This window comes from Schistocerca piceifrons, chromosome 8 (assembly GCF_021461385.2).
Source record: "Schistocerca piceifrons isolate TAMUIC-IGC-003096 chromosome 8, iqSchPice1.1, whole genome shotgun sequence".
Taxonomy (NCBI): Eukaryota; Metazoa; Arthropoda; class Insecta; order Orthoptera; family Acrididae; genus Schistocerca; species Schistocerca piceifrons.
The window spans coordinates 208,936,375-208,958,843 of NC_060145.1; the positions used below are offsets into that span (position 1 = coordinate 208,936,375).

At 37.7% G+C, this 22,469-nt stretch overlaps 1 protein-coding gene across 1 annotated transcript in view; it reads left to right on the forward strand.

Annotated features, from left to right (window-relative positions):
• The window catches only part of LOC124712216 (RIMS-binding protein 2-like), a 384,205-nt gene that overhangs the window by 119,673 nt on the left and 242,063 nt on the right, over positions 1 to 22,469 (forward strand). Inside the window, exon 5 of the mRNA XM_047242511.1 lies at positions 31 to 138. Coding sequence (XP_047098467.1) covers positions 31 to 138 — 108 coding nt within the window. The remainder of the gene's footprint in view (positions 1 to 30; positions 139 to 22,469) is intronic.

Consider the following 22,469-nt stretch of genomic DNA (forward strand, 5'->3'; position numbering starts at 1 on the left):
TTCTCACTATGGTAGTTAATTTATCCACAGATGAAGGCGTTTATGGGAAGCAGCGGCTGTCACAACAAGAATATGCTTATGCTGAGCTAGATGACATTCTGGAAGAAGAAGATGAGGAACAAATGGGAGAAGGTCCAGGTAAGCAATGTTGCACAACAAAGTACTGTTCATTATTAAACATAAAATCATGTGTAATCTCTATGGATGTGTCTTTATTATGTTGAAAACTTAAATTAGAATAAATGAAAGGCACAAGAGTAAAGTATATTTTAAAATAAATTAATATTTTAAACACATTACATAGTAACTTCTCTGCTGACATGGACTCATAGAGGCATTCACACTGTTAAGTATGTTTAACATGGGTAATCATTCAGTTTGAGTGACTTGAGATTGAAATACTGTATATAAAATAAAATATTTTACAAGATGGTGAATTAAAATAATTTACAAGATTCTCATTGACTTCCCTGTAGGCAATATGCCTGGTCTGTGTACTATTTAATATGTATTCAAGCAGAAACAATTACAGAAATTACATTTATTTATTCTGTGAGCATGGGCATTTATTTTGCAGAGTGTTTTTGCACTGTAGTTTTACATTAATTTTAGACAAAAAGTTTCTTAAAAGTATTGAAAAGATGATCTTCTTTATTGCATGTATGATTACATTTATTGATAAATTCCAGAAATGAAATATTATTAAAAATAGAAATTATAAGATAAACTTGTAATAGACAGCTAACATCTTCCTGCAGTGTTGCCATCTCAGATAAAAAAACTTAAAAGATTGTATTACTGTCTGAAGAACACTAGTTGATGTTCTCTATAAAATTACATTCCACTACATTGCAACAGCTAGAGAGAAAAATCTAATGATCTATAGTATAAGCAATAACTTGTACATTTGGAAGCCACCATTTTATCACACACTAAAACACTGTTTCTTCATACTACATAAGGCCTTTGTATTGTAATGCTTGTTCATTATCACCTAACTCACCATTAAGACATTTGTTTTAACAACTCACTATTCAGACATATTAATTTTATAATGTGGATGCACTTTGCATGCACTGACATTGGAAACTAAGGCTCTGTTTATATTTTACTTATGATAATGTTTCATAAGAACAGTATCCATTGGGATTATATGCTAGAGCATGCATGCGTGTGTACCATTGCAGCTTCAGTGAGCACACTTGTTAGTTATGAGGAATCATATGTATAAATGTAGAATCCAGACAATGTCAATGAGATGGTAAGTGTAAAGATCCTACGCCTGGAGATGAGTCAGTTATTCAGCAATCCTCTCCCTTACTTCCCTCCCCTCACCCCCCACCCTTCACACACACACAGAGCACTAGAGTGGGAGAACCATTCTTTCAGAAATATAAATTATTATTGTATTTGGAGAAGCAAACAGAAAAAAGGCAGAAGCTACTGAAGGTAGTTCATGGAAAGTATTGGCAATTTAATGATGAACAAGGAGCTACAAAAATAGTAAAGTGTATCATGTAACAGATATCCTGTATGAGTAAAAGTATTCTGTAAACGTAGCAGTATTATCCGATGCATGAAGCATTTGTACAAGATATGTTATCACTGCAAAATTGTTCAGCTGCAAAGAAAAATCCATATAAGGTTGTAACACAAAATAATAAATGCTCCAACAAATTTATAAAGAATTAGTAATTTAATAAGCAACGAGGATCCATAAGAATAATAAAGAATATGATGTGATAACTGTTGTGAGTGAATAAAATTACTTACCATCAATTTTAAGTGAGTGTGACAAACATAATTGTGCACATAATATATAGACAGGATACAAAGTCAGTATAAGGTAATGCAACTACCAAAGAAAAACCTTCTCTGGAGCTCAGAATGTGTGACATGGCCACATGATTAGGTACTAAGAGTATAGCAAATTGTGTAGTAGGTCTTTTCTAAACACATCAAGATCAACTGTTCCCATTCTGATAGTAAAGTCGACAAGGGTTAGGACAAATCACATCTTTACATTTTTAAAGACAGTTGAGAATTGAAAAACTGAGACATGTTAGCAGTCCTCTGTTACCAGCATTTGAAAGAAATGCTTTCTACATGATAATCTATTCTGTGGTCAAATCAAAACATACTGTTTAAAGGAGAAAAAATATTGTTGTCTGATGTGGTATTCAGAATAATGCCACACAAATGCAAAACAGTGTTAAGAAGTAGTGTGCAGAAGTGAAACATAATATATGATTTTATATTGTACTGAAAACAACTAAAATAAAGGACTAGACACTGTTTGATGAATGACATTTTGTAGTTTTGGGTATTAGTCTATGGCAAAAAAAGTTTTTTAAGCAGCTAATGTGCAGACTGTTCTGCATAGCAGACATGTTGTAGGAATAGTATCAGCCTTCTTTGTCAACTTGCTTTGCAGGGACTACACAAGCAGATGGGAGAGCTGGGAAAACATTGAAATGGACAGAGAGAGGGAACAGGAGGGGTTGGATGGGGAGTGACAGGGATCAGGAGTGGATGGATAGAGAGGAGATGGGGGAAGGAGTGAAGGTGAGGAGGGACAGAGAGAGGGGAGGAGGAGATGGATAGTGTGAGAGGGGAGAAGGAGATGGATAGAGAGAGAAGCAACTAGGAGAAGTTGGATGGAGAGTGGAGGGGAGGAGCAGGAGTTGATGTTTAGGGAGAGGTGGAGAGAAGGGATGGACAGGCAGAAGGGTGTAGGTGGAGATGAATAGGGAGATGGGGGCAGAAGGAGATGGACAGAGAGAGGGTAGAGGTGGTGATGGACAGAGAGAGGGTAAAGGTAGTGATTGACAGAGAGAGGGGAGAGAAGGGGATAGACAGAGAGAGGGGGAGATGTAGACACAGAGAGATGGGGAGAACGAGGTGGACAAGGAGAGATGGCAGGAGGGGATGGAGAGACAAATAACGTGGGGAGGCAAAGGTGGACAGATGGAGGAGGGAGGATAGGACGAGGCAATCATAGTGGCAAGGGGGGGAGAGGGGGGGGGGGAGGGAATGATGAGACGCAGAGAGAGGGCAGGAGAAGATGTGGTAATGTATGTGGTGAATGCATATGTGAGCAAAATCACAAGAAGAGGTTAGTGATTTTGATAAGTCAGACAGGTCTTGTGCTATTGCATAGTTCTATATATTCAGAACCTGGACAACTGTAATGACATTTTCTATTTTTAATCTGTAGTCCAATATGCAGTATTTAAACACAGAAAGTGTATGAGATTACTGGTATAATGATTATTTCATTGCTGATATAATGGATATCAAAGTAGACTGTGTTTCCAGTTCAAACATTGTAGTAAATTGTGCTTGAATGATGTAACCAGTTTTTAAAAATTCATGATATATGAAGCTGAGTGATCGCTTTTGGGAGAGGAGTGTGCCTCTACGTTGCAGAAGCTAGACAATAATATATACAGAGGATGGACAGTTAGACTATGTTTCAAATTCAAACATTTTTAGGTGTAGTAAATTGTGTCTGAATGATGTAACCAGTCATTAAAAATTCATAATAAAATTAATAGTAAATGAATTTGAGTGATCTTTTTTGGGAGATGAATGTGCCTCTACATGGCGGAAACTAGACAGTAATATATACAGAGGAAGGATAATGTCGCAGACACTGCAAAGAAATCAAAAACAGTTCCATCAGTTGGAAATACAGCTTATCTTGTGATTTTCAGATTGTGGTGATCATGTAGATATAAAAAATAGCAAATCTATGTTGGAAGCCATGATTCACCATTGCTGAAATAACTATATGGAGCTATCAATATCACATTTTATCTGGGAAAGGCAACAGTGTTTCTACTATTATAAAAATTGCCTAAATACTTACTTGGTTGTGCCTGCAAAGCTTTATAAATTTTGCTTGAGTTTCTAATGTGTGCACTCCACTCACAAGACTTTGTCTACAATGACTTTTTGCTACACTGTACTGTAAGAATGTGTTTTTTTGATAGGAGTGTGCACTGGGAAGAAACATCCTGTTACCTGTATATAGCAATGAATGATGTGTAGTCCATATAATGATTTAATCTGAGATCAGAAACTTGTCTTTTATGAGTGTCAAAGTGTACTACAGGTTCAACATTTTTATTAAGTAACATTCAACATTGGTTTAATAGGTAAAGAAATTTTGTGATTCATGGCTGTATGAGTATTTACTTTGTTACAAGGAAATATTTGTATAGTTGCATGTTTGAATCTGCTCCAAATATGTGGTGAATGGTGCAAGTAAACAGAAAATAAAGAGGAAAAAATGACTTAAAAGTGACAAATTTTATTTTGATGTGTCAATTAGATGAGAGGCCTTTGGGTTAATGAGTGCCTGGGGAGCAAACCATGGAAGTGTATGACATGCCAGTAGTCACATCTGAAAAAGCCTGTTTTATTAATACAGGGGAATTGGCTTTTATTTTGATAGGAATTCACCGTTTTGTAAATCTGCACAGTGGTGTGGAAAAGTGCAACATTGGCACACTGTCAGTAGCAGACCATCAATTATCTTAGATTACAGTTATGATAACTGTAAACCAGAACTGCTAACATTAGGTTGGGAGACCATCAATTACTTTAGATTACAGTTATGATAACTTTAAACCAGAACAGCTAATATTAGGTTGGGAAGTCCCTTAAAATATTGTATGCCTATAATCGCTTTTATTTCAGAAAAATTATTGATGAAGCATGAATAATGAGAAAAAGTCTTGAAGCGTTGTTACAGTATTTTGTTTTCTAACACTTTTACATTTGAGCACATATCACTTGCAAAGTTGCCATCTTACTATGATTTTAAATTTAAGCTTCTCAAGTAATCATATGTTAAAAATATCAGGTCAAATACCCATTCCTAATCTTTAAATTCTTCCAAGAAAAAAAGTGGATTTTATTGCCTGAGGGACATCAAAAACTTTACAGATAGAGTTGTTCCTAGTAACTATCTTTTCAGAATGAGAAGGAAACATTTTTTTAAAACTTAAAAATATTTTCAGTATCCCTCATTAATTAATTTAGATCTGGTTATTGTATATCTGTGAGACTAAATAAATTAATAGATAAAAAAATCAAAACTGACACATTACATTTGTTCACAAGTTTCACATGAAGACTACTAGCCATTACAAGATACACAGGATCTTTTTAACTATTATTGCTATTGCACCTTAAATCTGAAATAGTGTTGTACACACACCATGTGGACTGACAGAGTAATGGTGATGTTCTTCTAATTATATTATGTACTTTACTTCCCTAGTATATCTTTTTTCATATAATATTCTAGCAATACAAATTATAACATATAAATAATTTATTATTAGTAATTGTAACATTTGTTTCATTTTTAATAAATAACCTTTATGCTAATAAAACTCATATTAATAATGGAAGTGTATGTAACCATTGCTATTCTGATATGAATGTTCTTATGATATTTTAGTATATCTTTAGGTGAACGTATTATGATTGATATTATTGTTATTATCATTGTTATTATCATAGTACATCACTAGACAAAAAACTAAAGAAAACTTGAATAGCATTTTTTAACTCGCCCCCCCCCCCCACCTCCCCCCCAAAGAGAGTGCAGCTGCTGAATGAGTGGCTATTTGTGGGTTTCATACATCTGGTAAGAATGACCAAGGAATGAGTAGTATGTTCTTTTTTACACTTAATATCGTCTTAACTTTTACAGCCATATGTCACTGAAGAATGTTTTCATATTTTACTTTATACATAATGTGTTTTTACGATCCTAGACAGGTTTCCAAAGTTTTTTGTTCAAAAACAATCTATCAGATGTTGGTTACATGTTTGTTCATATTTTCAGCTGGTCTTTAAGATCAATTTACTGTCTGAGAATTGCTAATGATATCAGTGCTATATAGTTGTGTAAGAATATTGTGACACCATATTTCAGGAAATGTGATTTACATGTATTACTCTGATCCATACCATGAAATAACAGTCATGGGTTTTTTATCCATCTCTGAAATGTGAGCCTATCAATTTGATTGCAGATTAGGTAATGGCTGATAGTTTTTTCCCCAGCTTTATTCTATTACAGGGATCCTCTAACATTCAGTATTACTGGAGATATCTGATCACTTTAGGTTTAAATATCAATGTTGTATTATTTGTTGCCTCAGCTTGTAAGTTTCACAGCATATATAAAAACATTTTATCCAGCACAAATGATACACTGAGTTTATGCAGAACAAGAGTGTGTAAAACATTGTGGAAATGTGTGCTTTTGGTCTACAGTATTATGAAGGTTACATGCAGATTAAGTTATTACATTTCTTTCTTGTGTAGATTTAAAGAACAAAATACTAGACTGTTGGTAGTATGGAGTATGGAAGGGGAAAATATTTTCCAATCTAAAGCAGGTTCAGCTGAACACTGTTGTGAGCATTAAAGATATTTTACTTTTATCGCCCTTTTGAAATCTTAACCTTCATCCCTATTGAGATTTTTTCTCTGTACTTTAGATTTCCAATTTTATATTTAGTCAAATTGTTTTCTTGAATTCTCTTACTGTACACAAGATTTAATGTTTGATAGTTCAAAAACTATGCAGTTTTCTATGTCTTATATTCATTTTCTAAATATTTATCTGTTACTACCTCCCTCAGCCAAGTTAATTTGCTGAGTCCCCCCACCTCCCCGTCATCCTCATCTCACCCCTCTGCACCTCCTCTCTTCTCTCCGCACTACACAATTTTCACTTAATAGTTCCATTGGTGCAGTGTAGTAGTTTGCTGGATCTCATGCCATGTCATTGTCTTTCTATACACTGAACCTGCAGTAGTAAGTAATGTTGCCTTGTTTAATACTATGTCACACTGTATGATGACCCACCAAAAATCTAAATATATTCATCTACCTATTTTTGTAAGTGCTCCCAGTACTCATCTATAGAATTTCATTTTTTCCCCTTCCTTACAGTACATACTTCTTTCAATTTTTCATATGGAATAATTCTTTTATTTCTGTGAAGTACTGAGCTTGAATTTTGGCATATGTGTATGTGGCAAAAACAGATTTTCAGTCTCTACCTCATGCAAAGACTTGCACTTTTGGCTTCTTATTGCACTTCTTCTCTGTTCACGTTGAAATATTTGTATTTATGAATCTTTTTAACATTACAAAATTTTATTGCAAGATTTGCACCTTGGAATGTTAAATGAATTCACAAAATGATTTCATTTCACGTCTTACACTTGTTAAGCACAGTTATCCTGGAGAGATAAGTTGAATGTCATTAAGTAAAAATTTGGCTTTATATACTTTTGTTGATGTAAATAGTTTATGAGAAACCAGTAGTAGACTATGCTTAACTGTAGAGAGCAATTTGCTTAGCTTAGGAAAAACTATGTGCAGTCAGAAAAAATAGCTTTTGCATGTCACATTAAATCAACTTGTAGCACTGGTAAGGCATCCCAAAATCCATAATTTTAAAGTTGTAATTTTGTATATTGGCAGTGCATTTCCTGAAAACAGGTTTATATGGAAGGATTATACCAGTCTACACCAGAAAGGCCATGATTCATGCATTTGCACTGAAAGTCACATAGATGTTTTGAGATGCAGAGTAATGACAGTCTAATATTCAAGTTGCTGAGAATGAACTTCACAAGTAATAAAAACAATAAACTTTGGGAAGATTGCAGTGGTACATCATATTATTAACTGAATCAGCTCACTTATGCATAAACTGACAACAAGAAAGAATGAAGGCAAAGAAACAGCATACTATTTGCTGTAGTGTACTGGGATTTGTTGAGATATCATTTCATTCCTCGTTCCTTCCTGCTGACTGCCTCTAAGGAGTTGAAAGCCATTTGTGGCATAATACCTCAGCAGCATTTGCTATAGTAATATTTATTTATTTGTTTCTAAGCTTCTCAAGTGATCATATGTTAAAAATATCCGGTCACATATCCATTCCTAAGCTTTAAATTCTTCCAAGAAAAAAAAGTGGATTTTATTGTCTGAGTGACATCAAAAACTTTACAGATAGAGCCCTTAGTTATCACAATTCATTCTTAGGTGCTTGTGAAAAATTATATAAAGTTGATAAACTGTAAAGAGCAATAGATGTGAAGGACATAAAAGACTAAAGCAGAAACTAATTATTTGTTATTAGTGTTGTATGTTATGAACAAATTTTATATAAATACATTTACCTGAAGGGGAACATACTGCTGATTGGCAGATAATGCTGTCTTATTATTGCTTCAATTCAGTGAATTTTCTTTCCATTTCATTCATTCATCATGTTCTATAGAGCCTATCAAGATGGAGAACCTTGATATTTGTAGAACAAACATGATATACATTTCAAAAAAATAGATTCTGGAATCAACTATTATGCACTTAATCTATATGTTGTGTTAATAATGCAGTATCAGTGTACTGCTCAATGCTACCTATATTTACATCAGCTTAATGTAACCCAATAAATTAGCAAGAAGCTGCTGCCTTGGAAGGAGTAAAACATCTGTTACTGTCTTAGATACATGGAAAGACTGTTCCTCATCTGTTGCTGGGAACCTACTACACTGTACTAAACAATTAAAGGATTATTTTTTCAAAATCCCATAATTGTTCCCCATTTTGACACAGAATTTTGAAATTTGGGTCAGAGTTGCCTGCAACCTTCCTCCATAATGGTGCAAACTGGTGGCACCCTGTACCCTCACACTAATTCTTCATGACCCTTCAAACAGAAAGATGTTGACACATGTGAAGAAAGATGAGAGCTCAGAAATTCACATGTAAATTGGGTTAATGATTTCACATTGGTATCAAATTTCATCACAATTGTGGCCAATGTCACTGGGAACATGTCACACAATGATGAGGTCATCACACCACTCTTACCCATGTTTCCCACCTTTATTTGACATCACTGTGGTGTAGGTCAGACCCATGACACCTAACATTGAAATCATGTGATTTCGTTATGCATGGCCAAGGAAAACATTTCAGACACACCATCAGTCAGAATTGGCACAAAAGGTCAGAAGGCAGTTGGCAAAAAGGGCATCATTTGAACCACCCCTTTCTTTGACCACACATTTTGTGGTCAAAAATTACAGTTTGTGATGTAATGAGCAACAGGACAACATTCTTGACCACCTCTGACACTGCTGAGATGGTCGGATTGTTCAGTTCTTCTCTGAGGATACTGTGGGGTTCTATGCCAATATAACGTGATTGCACCCCTTTGGAGTGCAGTATGGCCACAATTTTTGCTCTCATGTACAGGCTAGAACAGCTAGGGACCATTCAAAATTATTCAACAAAATTTGAACATGTTCTGAAGCAGCAAAGGATGCTTATGCACTTTCAGTCTTCTGTTTTGAGCCCTCCTTTGGTATGATCATGGGAGTTGAAACATTGACACATGTGTGTATATAATAGCAAAGGGTCCCCCTAAGACCATTCCCTCTCCTGTTAGGCAACATCCTGGGTGGCATCTGCCCACCTTTATTCAGAATTTTAAAAATTTTCTTTTACAGAGCCAATGTGCAAAGTAGTCATAGGTGCCTGCACGCAGGCAACCCGTTAACATCCTTTGTTTTGAGATACCTACCTGTAGGTGCCTAGTATTACTCCACGCATTGCCTCTGTACAGGTATATTTATAAAATTCTCAATAAAAGTTGGTAGGTGCTACTAAAGGTGCCAGGAAATGGGGGATGGGGGTATGAGACAGACACTTTGCTATTTTATCCATGCATTGTCGGTGTCATTCCCAGTTGTAACATGAACAATGCCGAGAATAGCCAGTACAAATCAGAATGATCACAGTACTTCAGTTGGCTGTGGAAAGGGACACATTATCTTTCAAACAGAAGTGAGAGTGAGCCTGAGACCAATTTGCCTTAAATCAGCTGGCTAACATGGCCTAGTGACCAGTTATCTGAAGATACTGTCTGCACACCAATGGTAGTGACACTGCCAGTTATAGACTGGTATCAGGCAATCTCCTGGCTGCCACTTGTTGCTCAGGTTGAATTGCTGGAAGCATCAGTGACTCTACTGGTGGGGGAATACTGTCAGAATTCATGAAGATCTCCAGCAGAAGGCTCAAATAATAGGGAAGCAGCAACTGCCCATCATCCTAGTGCGATGCTGTAGATCATGGTGCATAGACTGTTACTGATGTTGTAGTCCCATGGTAGGTGGATGCATATGACCACAATGCAACCGACTGAAGATGATTCTGATCGCTTTGAATCAACCCCAATCTAACTGCCACTAGAACTAAATAATAGTATTGTTGTCCTGGATCCAACCCATGACCCAAGCAAATGTATATGCCCACGTGAGATCTCCGTCATGAAAAGGTGTTGCATCTGCTTTGACTTGAGCAGGTGGTGCTAGTGAAAGATCAAGCATCATCAGGTAGACACACTCATGCTTTGATTCTGCTAGACTGTGGGCAGTGATGGGTGTCATTCTGTAGGCAGCTAGGAAAGCATTAAGAGTGGATTTGGACATTGATATCCTCATAGCCTTTGATATTTGGGTCTTAAAGGTGCAGACAGTATATTCCACCATGCCATTAAAGATGATGTGAATTGAAAGTGTGACAATGCCATGTTTGATGTCATTACATATGCAGAATTATTGGATGGCAACAACTGTAAATTGAGGCCCATTATCCATAACTGTAGTGCTACAGTGATGGAGGGGGGTTGGAAAGGTGGGGGGACACCTTCGATGGAAAAGATTTCCACTAGGGCCTCCTCAGTGATAGTGGATAGCGATAGAAGTAGTAGTGGTAATAGTGGTAGTAGTTGCCTGGCACACAATGTCACAACATACGAAAAATTGGAGAAAGAATCAGCAAGAAGGAGGAGCCCTGAGTCTCCCAAGAAAGTTCTGACAAAATCTAAATGCAGTTGGTCCAGTTACTGAGTAGATTCTGGTCAAGAGTTGTGGAGGTGATGGATTTTTTGCCTGACAGGTCAGATAAGTATGCACTGTCTATGTGATGCGGCCAGTACGCGTAGCAGTGAACAAGTTGTTTTATGTGGGAGGTTCCCCCTATGAGACTTTCGAGAAGTGATGTATCTTACATTGTGGAAGAACTATGGGTACCACCACATAACAATTGTCATCCTCCTGCTTCAGCAGCAGGATTCCTTGGAAAATCTGGAGTAACTGACATTATATCAGGATGGCAATTGTTCTGGAAAACCTGGAATTCTCAGGGAATTATATTGTACCTGAAAATATCAGGGAAATCTCAGCGAATTTCAGGAATTTCATAAAATCTCAGAGAATCCTATGTTTTTAAACTAGCACTGAAACTGAATTGTATTGAGTTTTATAAATCACAAATTTTACAGTACTTATATTTTGAATATTATTCTGTTTATATTATCAACGTTCCAAAACTGCAGTTAAACTAGTACTTATGGCTGGTCTACAGCTCAGCTGAGAAAAAAGGAAAGTCATTATTGTGACATGCTGCTGCCTCCCTCCCCCCCCCCCCCCTTTCCACTCATCATCAATTTATCAGAAGCTTCTTGACACCATCTTTCTCCTCACACCTGGAATTCTCATAAAATTTTCCAAGTTTGAGTAGCCACACTGTTTACAAAAATTTGAGCAGCATAGGTGATGCTGAGGCTGGTAATTTAGCAGGCCTTTCTGCTCAGACATGCTGGAAAGCATACTGTATTAGGGAACCCTTCTGAGATACCACTACAATATTTCTAAAATTTATCAAGATTCCCTGTGAGGAGAGGCATCTGTTAGCAAAACTAATGGCAATTGAGGCTGATACATTGTTTAATAAAGGGCTAACCATAGACAAGCTATCATAGTATGAAAATCCTTCTGAAGAGCCATAGACCAGCAGTGCAGTTGGTCCAAAGTCTAGGCAAGGAATAAACCTGTCGAAATAGCTAATATTACTGAGCAACACATGGAAGTCATTCAAAGGTGTGGGAACCAGCACGTTGTTGATTCTCTCTCTCAACATAGAACTGTTTGGGCTGTAACCTCCCTTTTCTAAGGAAATATCCTGGGTGACAGAAGGTTGAAGTAATGAATGTTTAAACAATAACATTTAGACGCTTTTCAGCCAAAGCAGCAAAAACCCAATGTAATTTACATAGATGTTCCTAATTTTTACAACCATAATCAGGATGTCATCATGATAGTTGTGCCTTGGGGAGTATCTGCTATTAGCCAATCAAAAAGCCTCTGTAAAATAGCTGGGGCAAAAAGGCATTCTATGGTGGGTATTCAGTAATGCAAATTCCACTATGTGGCAGCACTATACACAGCCTTCAAAATGGCATGTGTAATGGTGTACTCCAAGCAGAGAGCTGAAATTGAGTTTCTTTCAGTGGAAAACCAGAGCATCACAGATATTCAGGGGAGCTTGCAGAATGGCTACAGAGATTTTGTAGTGGATAAAAGCATGGTGAGTTGTTGGGTAAGGCATCTGTCACCATCGCAACAAGGTAACAAGGTTGCACAAACCTATTTGATGCCCCATGTGCTGACTGGCTGCACACAGCTGTGACTCTCGCAGTGTTGGAGCATGCAGATACACCCACTCAAGTTGATTGTCAGATCAAATCAGACACCTCTCTGTTCAACTGGATGTCTCTGTTGGTAGTGCTGCCACACTAGTCCATCAGTTAGGATATTCTAAAGTGCATGTCTGCTGGGTTCCTCACTGCTTGACAGAAGACCATAAAAAGCAAAGAAGGACCATCTAAGCAAAATTGCTTATGTATTACAGGGTTGATTGTGACAAGTTTTTGTCAAACATCATCATAGGTGTGATGAAACATATGTTCATCCCTTCAAATCAGAAACAAAATGGGAGTCCATGGACTAGCATTACACCACCTTTCCTCTGAAGAAAACATTAAAAGCTGCAGCAGGTAAAGTCATGGTGACTGTCTTCTGGGACTTTAAAAGGTTTATTCTATCTGATGTCCTGCCTCATGGTGCACAACAATCAATTCAGAAGTGTATTGTGTGATCCGTAGGAAGTTGAAGAAATGACTTCAGCTTGTTCATTGACACAAATGTGCAAATGAACTTCTGCTTCATGAGAATTTAAGGCCTCATACAAGTTTGCATACCTGAGAGAAGCTCAGAAAACTTCATTGGACTGTTCTTCCTCATCTACCCTATAGCCCAAATCTCACACCTTCCAGATTTCATCTGTTTGGCCCAATCAAGGATGCACTCTGTGGAAAGCAGTGCATGAGTAATGGGGAGCTTATTGATGCATGAAGACATTGGCTCTGACATCGACCAGTAGAGTGGTACCATGCGGGCAAACAGGCCCTTGCATCAAGGTGGTGTAGGGCGTTCACAATGAACAGAGATTATTCTGAAAAATAGGGACTTTTACATTGAACAGAGATTATGTTGAAAAATAGGGGCTGTCACATTGAACAGAGATTATGTTGAAAGATAGGATTTGTAGCCGAAAGAGTGAGGAATAAGATGTCATATTGGAATTCTAAAAATCAACTGCTTTTGGGGCAAAAAAAAAGCGTTGTGTTACTTATTGAAAACCCTTGTAATACTAAGATTTTCACTGCATTCTTGGCAAATGGAAACTGGTCAAGGTTTGAAACGAACTGTCCCACAGCTAATTAGAAGAAGAGTTTATTAGGCTGGGGCAATGACATTTAAAATCACCATAAAGGCATGGTGTAACACCAAATTTCTGTACATTCACTATGAGAGCTGCCCATTGATTAAAGAGAAAAGGCAGAGTCACTTGTTGTTGTTGTTTCTAAGGGCCAAGGAAACTGACAGGCTTCAAGAGGCAACGGCAGTGCTCACTCAAAGGTTGTACAGTGTGCCTGGAACTTCAAGGCTGACCATATGCCAGGCTCAGATAATGACACAAATTGGGAACATAAAGTCCCAGTTCCTGCATGATGGACTGAAGGCTGGATAGGGTTAACAGTATGCTGAATAGAAAAACTAAAATCTGTGAGATATCAAGTCCAAAAATACTATGAGATCAAACAATGGAAATTACAGACTGGAATAACAGAAATGTGGAAAGGATAAATTGCCACTCACGACATAGAGGAGGAATTGAGTTGCAGATAGCCATAAAAGAATGTTAAGAATATTCAGCTAGTGGACTAAGTCCTTCATTGGACATAGAAAACTCTCACATAAATGGCCACTGTCTCCAGGTGCTAAGGCCACGTCAGGCCATGTGTGTGTGAGTTGCTGTTATGTGAATGTTTGTGGTTTCAACTTCTGAAGAAGGACTTTCCTCAAAAATTGAAATATTTCTAGCATACTTCTTTGTTGTGCCTGTCTGTGATTCTGTATATTACAAGACCTACACCTGTAACAACAGGGGGCTGTCTACATTACACAACTGCATATCATGCATCTGTACTGTGAACTACTTCCATGCAGCTAACAGACATCCTTGACTCATTTATTATTATCATTATTACCATTCAGAAATCTTATTCCATAAATTTCATCGTAAAGAAGAGTCTTCAGAGAAGTGGTAGGTGTGCAATTTAGGAAAGTAACATTTCTGACTGGTGCCAGACTTCAGTTTTAATGATGACTTTTAGCTTTTCCATGATGGTTTTTCATGTGATCACTATTGTAAATTACACAATTTCTTGTCATACTCCACAGCAGGACTGTAATGTACTATGCAAAACAAGTATTTTGAATTTTACAGAAGAGTCAAACAACCAGTTCATATTTTATCAATAATTAATACTGTCATTTGTGAAACCGAAGCTACAGTGATCATGCATGGGCTCTCCTATAGCAACAACATTGCCCTAGCTGAATTCTGAAAACTTCAGATGTTGACAAAGTTAGATTTGGAATTTAAATTTACTTATATGTGGTTATAACAAACGAAATCAATATCTCATGCAAGTTTCAGACAGACACACATGACCATGTTTCTCTCTGCAGCTGGAGGGAGGAGACGAGGTACTAGTGGAAGTAAAGCTGTGAGGATGGGTCTACATCTATCTACATCTACATCTATACTCCGCGAGCCACCTTACGGTGTGTGGCGGAGGGTACTTATTGTACCACTATCTGATCCCCCCTTCCCTGTTCCATTCACGAATTGTGCGTGGGAAGAACGACTGCTTGTAAGTCTCCGTATTTGCTCTAATTTCTCGGATCTTTTCGTTGTGATCATTACGCGAGATATATGTGGGCGGTAGTAATATGTTGCCCATCTCTTCCCGGAATGTGCTCTCTCGTAATTTCGATAATAAACCTCTCCGTATTGCGTAACGCCTTTCTTGAAGTGCCCGCCACTGGAGCTTGTTCAGCATCTCCGTAACGCTCTCGCGCTGACTAAATGTCCCCATGATGAATCGCGCTGCTTTTCGCTGGATCATGTCTATCTCTTCTATTAATCCAACCTGGTAAGGGTCCCATACTGATGAGCAATACTCAAGAATCGGACGAACAAGCGTTTTGTAAGCTACTTCTTTCGTCGATGAGTCACATTTTCTTAGAATTCTTCCTATGAATCTCAACCTGGCGCCTGCTTTTCCCACTATTTGTTTTATGTGATCATTCCACTTCAGATCGCTCCGGATAGTAACTCCTAAGTATTTTATGGTCGTTACCGCTTCCAATGATTTACCACCTATGGCATAATCGTACTGGAATGGATTTCTGCCCCTATGTATGCGCATTATATTACATTTATCTACGTTTAGGGAAAGCTGCCAGCTGTCGCACCATGCATTAATCCTCTGCAGGTCTTCCTGGAGTACGTACGAGTCTTCTGATGTTGCTACTTTCTTGTAGACAACCGTGTCATCTGCAAATAGCCTCACGGAGCTACCGATGTTGTCAACTAAGTCATTTATGTATATTGTAAACAATAAAGGTCCTATCATGCTTCCTTGCGGTACTCCCGAAATTACCTCTACATCTGCAGATTTTGAACCGTTAAGAATGACATGTTGTGTTCTTTCTTCTAGGAAATCCTGAATCCAATCACAAACCTGGTCCGATATTCCGTAAGCTCGTATTTTTTTCACTAAACGTAAGTGCGGAACCGTATCAAATGCCTTCCTGAAGTCCAGGAATACGGCATCAATCTGCTCACCAGTGTCTACGGCACTGTGAATTTCTTGGGCAAATAGGGCGAGCTGAGTTTCACATGATCTCTGTTTGCGGAATCCATGTTGGTTATGATGAAGGAGATTTGTATTATCTAAGAACGTCATAATACGAGAACACAAAACATGTTCCATTATTCTACAACAGATTGACGTAAGCGAAATAGGCCTATAATTATTCGCATCTGATTTATGACCCTTCTTGAAAATGGGAACGACCTGCGCTTTCTTCCAGTCGCTAGGTACTTTACGTTCTTCCAGCGATCTACGATAAATTGCTGATAGAAAGGGGGCAAGTTCTTTAGCATAATCACTGTAGAATCTTAAGGGTATCTCATCTGGTCCGGATGCTTTTCCGCTACTAAGTGATAGCAGTTGTTTTTCAATTCCGATATCGTTTATTTCAATATTTTCCATTTTCGCGTCCGTGCGACGGCTGAAGTCAGGGACCGTGTTACGATTTTCCGCAGTGAAACAGTTTCGGAACACTGAATTCAGTATTTCTGCCTTTCTTCGGTCGTCCTCTGTTTCAGTCATGAGTCATGCTTGAGGTAGCTCAGTTTGTAGAGTACTTTCCTTCAAAAGGCAAAGGTCCTAAATTCAAGTGTGGCTCCAGCACACTGTTTTAATCTGCTAGGATGTTTCATACATGACCGTATGTTTCTTATACATATATTAAATAGTTAACTGTTTTGTGGAACTGAGCACTTTTTATGTCATAATGTTTACATAATGTAGTACCCTCACATTTCAGATAATGGACAAAAATAGTGTTCTAACTACTGCCAACAATTGGACAAACATAGAAAATATAAAAATGCAGCAAATGAAGCAGGCAAAAATGAATACCGTATTTACTCGAATCTAAGCTGCACTTTTTTTCCGGTTTTTGTAATCCAAAAAACCGCCTGCAGCTTAGAATCGAGTGCAAAGTAAGCGGAAGTTCTGAAAAATGTTGGTAGGTGCCGCCACAACTAACTTCTGCTGTCGAATATATGTAGTGCTACACAGGCATGCTTTGCAGTCACAAAGATAAATACTGGCACCAAAACCTCTGCGTCAGTAAATAAATTTAAAAAAAGGTGGAAGACGAGCTTTTTCTCTCTGCCCCGAGTTTCGACCACTGTATTTTCATACATTATCCAACAAAGTAAATACAAATTCTGTATTGTTCATCTTCGAATGTAGCAGCATTTCAGTGTACTACAAAAATCCGACTGCCAAGACTGTTTGGGACGTTTGTCAAAATGGCCAACTCTACATTCTAATTTTTTTCCTACCTGTGAGAAGAGATGGTTGCTAATAGGAACTTTTATGAATTGTGAATCACATGCAGTATTCTCTTCACCATAAGATTAATATGAATATAAACATTTTGCCATGTATTGTTTTGCATTTGCTACTATCTCATTTAAATCCTGTCTGCCTAATAAACTACAAAACTAGAGTGAGACAACAGCAAATGCGGAAGAATATACATTTCATGTCATGTTTATATTCGTATTATTCTTATGCCTAATAGTGATACAGTCAGAAATGAAGCATGGCAATTGACTAGAGTTTTAAGTCTAAGATGACTCTAATTTCTGTGCAGAATGTAATGTACTAAAGAGGCGTCTGCAAAGATTTTCAAACGCAGAAAAACTTTCACTAAACTCTCATTCAGAACATCTTCTATCATACGCAGTCTATCATTTGGTTCTTGTTGGTCATTATCAAAGAAAGCAGCAGTGTGAGTAGCAACAAAACAGCAGTCTCTTGCCATTGTTTGCTAATGAAATGATTCCTCTCTCTTTTCTATTTTTATTGTAAGCGGCGGTAGCGCACACAAAAGCAAGCCATGCCACGAACGGCGACAGGCTGTAAACACTCTTTATCAGAATGCAACAAACAGTGCATGACACAGTACAGTAATGCATTTTCAGCTTAGAGTGACGTAAACACCTATAACAAAGAGAACGGCACTTATCAGATCAAAGAAAAATAAGCAATTGATTCAAACCAGAGGAAACACGTGAAAAACGAAGGGTACCCGTATAAATATGGATGGAGCACCTGACGCATAGCAATGGCTACCTGGTAAAGCTTAACTGCTAAGCTCATGACGTGGACGAAACTACTGTAGCTGTATCGTCATTCAGTGGACCTATATTGTGACTCATATTACAATGGACCAACTTTGTTTCGATTTGGAGGTGCGGCCTAAAACATTTCTCCCCCCTTGAATTTCGAGACTCAAATTTCAGGTGCGGCTTAGATTCGGGAAAATTTTGTTTCTTCGATTTTGACTCTCATTTTTCAGGTGCGGCTTAGATTTGAGAGCGGCTTAGATTTGACTAAACACGGTACCAAAGTCTCAAAATTGAGATCGACAGGAAGTGCAAAGTGGCTAAGAAGTGATGGCTAGCTGATAAATGTAAGGATGTAGAGGCTTATCTCACTAGGGGTAAGATAGATACCGCCTACAGAAAAATTAAAGAGACCTTTGGAGAAAAGAGAACCACTTGCATGAATATCATGAGCTCAGATGGAAACCCAGTTCTAACCAAAGAAGGGAAAGCAGAAAGATGGAAGGAGTATATAGAGGGTCTATACAAGGGTGATGTACTTGAGGACAATATTATGGAAATGGAAGAGGATGTAGATGAAGATGAAATGAGAGATATGATACTGCGTGAAGAGTTTGACAGAGCACTGAAAGACCTGAGTCAAAACAAGGCTCCGGGAGTAGACAACATTCCATTAGAACTACAGACGGCCTTGGGAGAGCCAGTCCTGACAAAACTCTACCATCTGGTGAGCAAGACGTATGAGACAGGTGAAATACCCTCAGACTTCAAGAAGAATATAATAATTTCAATCCCAAAGAAAGCGGGTGTTGACAGATGTGAAAATTACCGAACTATCAGTTTAATAAGTCATGGCTGCAAAATATTAACGCGAATTCTTTACAGACGAATGGAAAAACTAGTAGAAGCCGACCTTGGGGAAGATCAGTTTGGATTCCGTAGAAATATTGGAACACATGAGGCAATACTCACCCTACGACTTAGCTTAGAAGCTAGATTAAGGAAAGGCAATCCTACGTTTCTAGCATTTGTAGACTTAGAGAAAGCATTTGACAATGTTTACTGGAATACTCTCTTTCAAATTCTGAAGGTGGCAGGGGTAAAATATGTGGAGCGAAAGGCTATTTACAATTTGTATAGAAACCAAATGGCAGCTATAAGAGTTGAGAGGCATGAAAGGGAAGCAGTGGTTGGGAAGGGAGTGAGACAGGATGTTATTCAATCAGTATATTGAGCAAGCAGTGAAGGAAACTAAACAAAAATTCAGAGTAGCTATTAAAATTCATGGAGAAGAAATAAAAACTTTGAGGTTCGCCGATGACATTCTAATTCTTTCAGAGACAGCAAAGGCCTTGGAAGAGCAGTTGAACGAAATGGATAGTGTCTTGGAAGGAGGATATAAGATGAACGTCAACAACAGCAAAACGAGGATAATGGAATGTAGTCGAATTAAGTCGGGTGATGCTGCGGGAATTAGATTAGGAAATGAGACACTTAAAGTAGTAAAGGAGTTCTGCTATTTGGGGTATTTGGGGAGCAAAATAACTGATGATGGTCGAAGTAGAGAGGATATAAAATGTAGACTGGCAATGGGAAAGAAAGCATCTCTGAAGAAGAGAAATTTGTTAACATCGAGTATAGATTTAAGTGTGAGGAAGTCGTTTCTGAAAGTATTTGTATGGAGCGTAGCCATGTATGGAAGTGAAACATGGACGATAAATAGTTTAGACAAGAAGAGAATAGAACCTTTCAAAATGTGGTGCTACAGAAGAATGCTGAAGATTATATGGGTAGATCGCATAACTATTGAATAGAATTGGAGGGAAGAGAAGTTTGTGGCAGAACTTGACTAGAAGAATAGATTGGTTGGTAGGACATGTTCTGAGGCATCATGGGATCACCAATTTAGTATTGGAGGGCAGCGCGGAGGGTAAAAATCGTAGAGGGAGACCAAGAGATGAATACACCAAGCAGATTCAGAAGGATGTAGGTTGCAGTAGGTACTGAGAGATGAAGAAGCTTGGACAGGATAGAGTAGCATGGAGAGCTGCATCAAACCAGTCTCAGGACTGAAGACCACAACAACAACCACAGACTTGGTCTGAGGCTGTTAGGAATATACCAGATTCTGGAGCAATGAATAACTGCATTGGCCAGACCATTGAAATTGTAATTGATTGTTAACAGAACGCATGTACCATTTAGAACACAGAGGTTTAGTTATGTTTGCAATTGAGCAGCAGAGCATGCAGAGATAAAACAAAATTAAGAGTTGAAGGTAGCAAAAGGTAGCAAAGAGTTGAAGGTAGCAAAAGAGTTGAAGGTAGCTTTTTACTGGGTCTCTGTAATAAAATAATCAGTTGAAATTCAAGTTAGAGACAGCAATAACTGAGCCTGAGATTACTTTATGGATTTGGGCATTGTACACAAAGATACCTGCTGGAATTTATGGGAACAGCTGCAGAAGATGTGAGAGTGAAATTGTGAAGAAAGAGGTGTGTTTGTCACCACTGTTTGATTTGGCAGTGGACGTGGTGCCACCTCCTGGTAACTAATTTTCAAAAGTATTCAGATTTATATGTCTCTTTATTACATTCCAGAAGCTTCCCATCTGTTCCTATAAAGAAGAGGCTATCCATATCCCATCAGCTTCTTTTACCCCTCACAATTAAATGGCAAAGTTATTTTGTTACTGCTTCTTCTTTAACATTCTTTTTATTTATATGTTACTCTACGTAGCATATAGCTATCTTTAGAAGGGATAGTCATAAAATTTTCATTATTGCCTGCAAAAAAATAAAGCTGCAACCATGAAATTTGGTGCTGGTGCCAATTCTTCTTGATGTATTCATTCTTCAGTGTGCCACTTTTTCTGAATGACTTGGTGGATACTTTGGTTGTAGAAGTCTACATTCTGTCCATTCAGGAAAAGTTTCACCTTGAAAACTGGCTCAACATTTTGTGAACACCTGCCATGCAGTGGTTTCTGTTGGGAAAATGTATGTTTTCTGTGCTGATACCTTGTAGTAACTTAATCTTCTTCTTCATTTTAAAAGCTCTTTGTCTCTCCAGTAATTATCTCAGAACAAATAACCTGTGTTTCTGGCAATGCAGTGTGTGTGAATTTATTTTGTTACTAAGTCAACGTTATATTCCCATAAAGGCTGATTGGATTTAATATCCAATAAGTTATTGGCTTAGGAAGAGATCAGTGAAATGTCCACATTAATAAAGCATCTGTTGAAAAACTGATGAGTCAATATCACTAGTAGGCATGTGACATAAATTGCCCTCACTGTTACTCATGGGTAAACATGAGGAACCACATTTTACATGTGTTAAATGTGGTTGTATCATACTTTGTTGAAAAAAATCAAGATTTGTTTTGCTGAATGAATGGCACATATCTAATACGACGTTGAGTGAACGATGACTGTTTAATTTTGAAAAGTTGATGGGTATGGCTTACTTCAATGACTGGAAATTTATGATTGAAATGTACATACAATTGCTGCCACTGATATCAATTCAAAGAACACACAGTAGGTACTATCCAAAATATGCTTGACTGTAATTCATCCATATAACCAAAACATCATGGAGCAGTGACTGCCGAAGATGTATGGCAAAATTTATGATCAGCATTCGAAGATCAGAATTAATCTAATTACATCAGACTGCTGCAATCCTTGATAGATGCATAATTGGCTTCTGAGAAAAATTTGGAAGCATATTTATCAAAAGGAAGCATACTTATCAAAAATTATGTCACTCGCTCATCAATTTCAAAGTTTTGGTAAGAAAATTGACGTTCATGTAGTCATTATGATCAGTCTATGTGGATTTCCAACAGATTTTCAACCCTTGATTATGATGATTAACAACTCAGGTGTCAATATTACTAGTATTTTAGTAAGTTAGTGGTTAATAATTCATGACTCAATAATCTGTCAATTTACTTCAACAAACAGATTTGTTGAACAATTTTGAATCCACCACAATTACAAAACTTACAGTGACAGATAACAGCGGTCTTGAGGCAACTGCTGAGGGTGGTGTTCATCTTGAAGTTACCACAGATGACAAGAATAAGCTGATAATGAGTAATTAGGCTCCAGGCTGTGGATATAGTTTATTTTCATCAAGTCAAACAAATGGAAATGGACTGTGCATTTTGTTTGATGATGTACCACACAATGTACACATCAAAAGTGATTTAGCTTTTCCCTGGA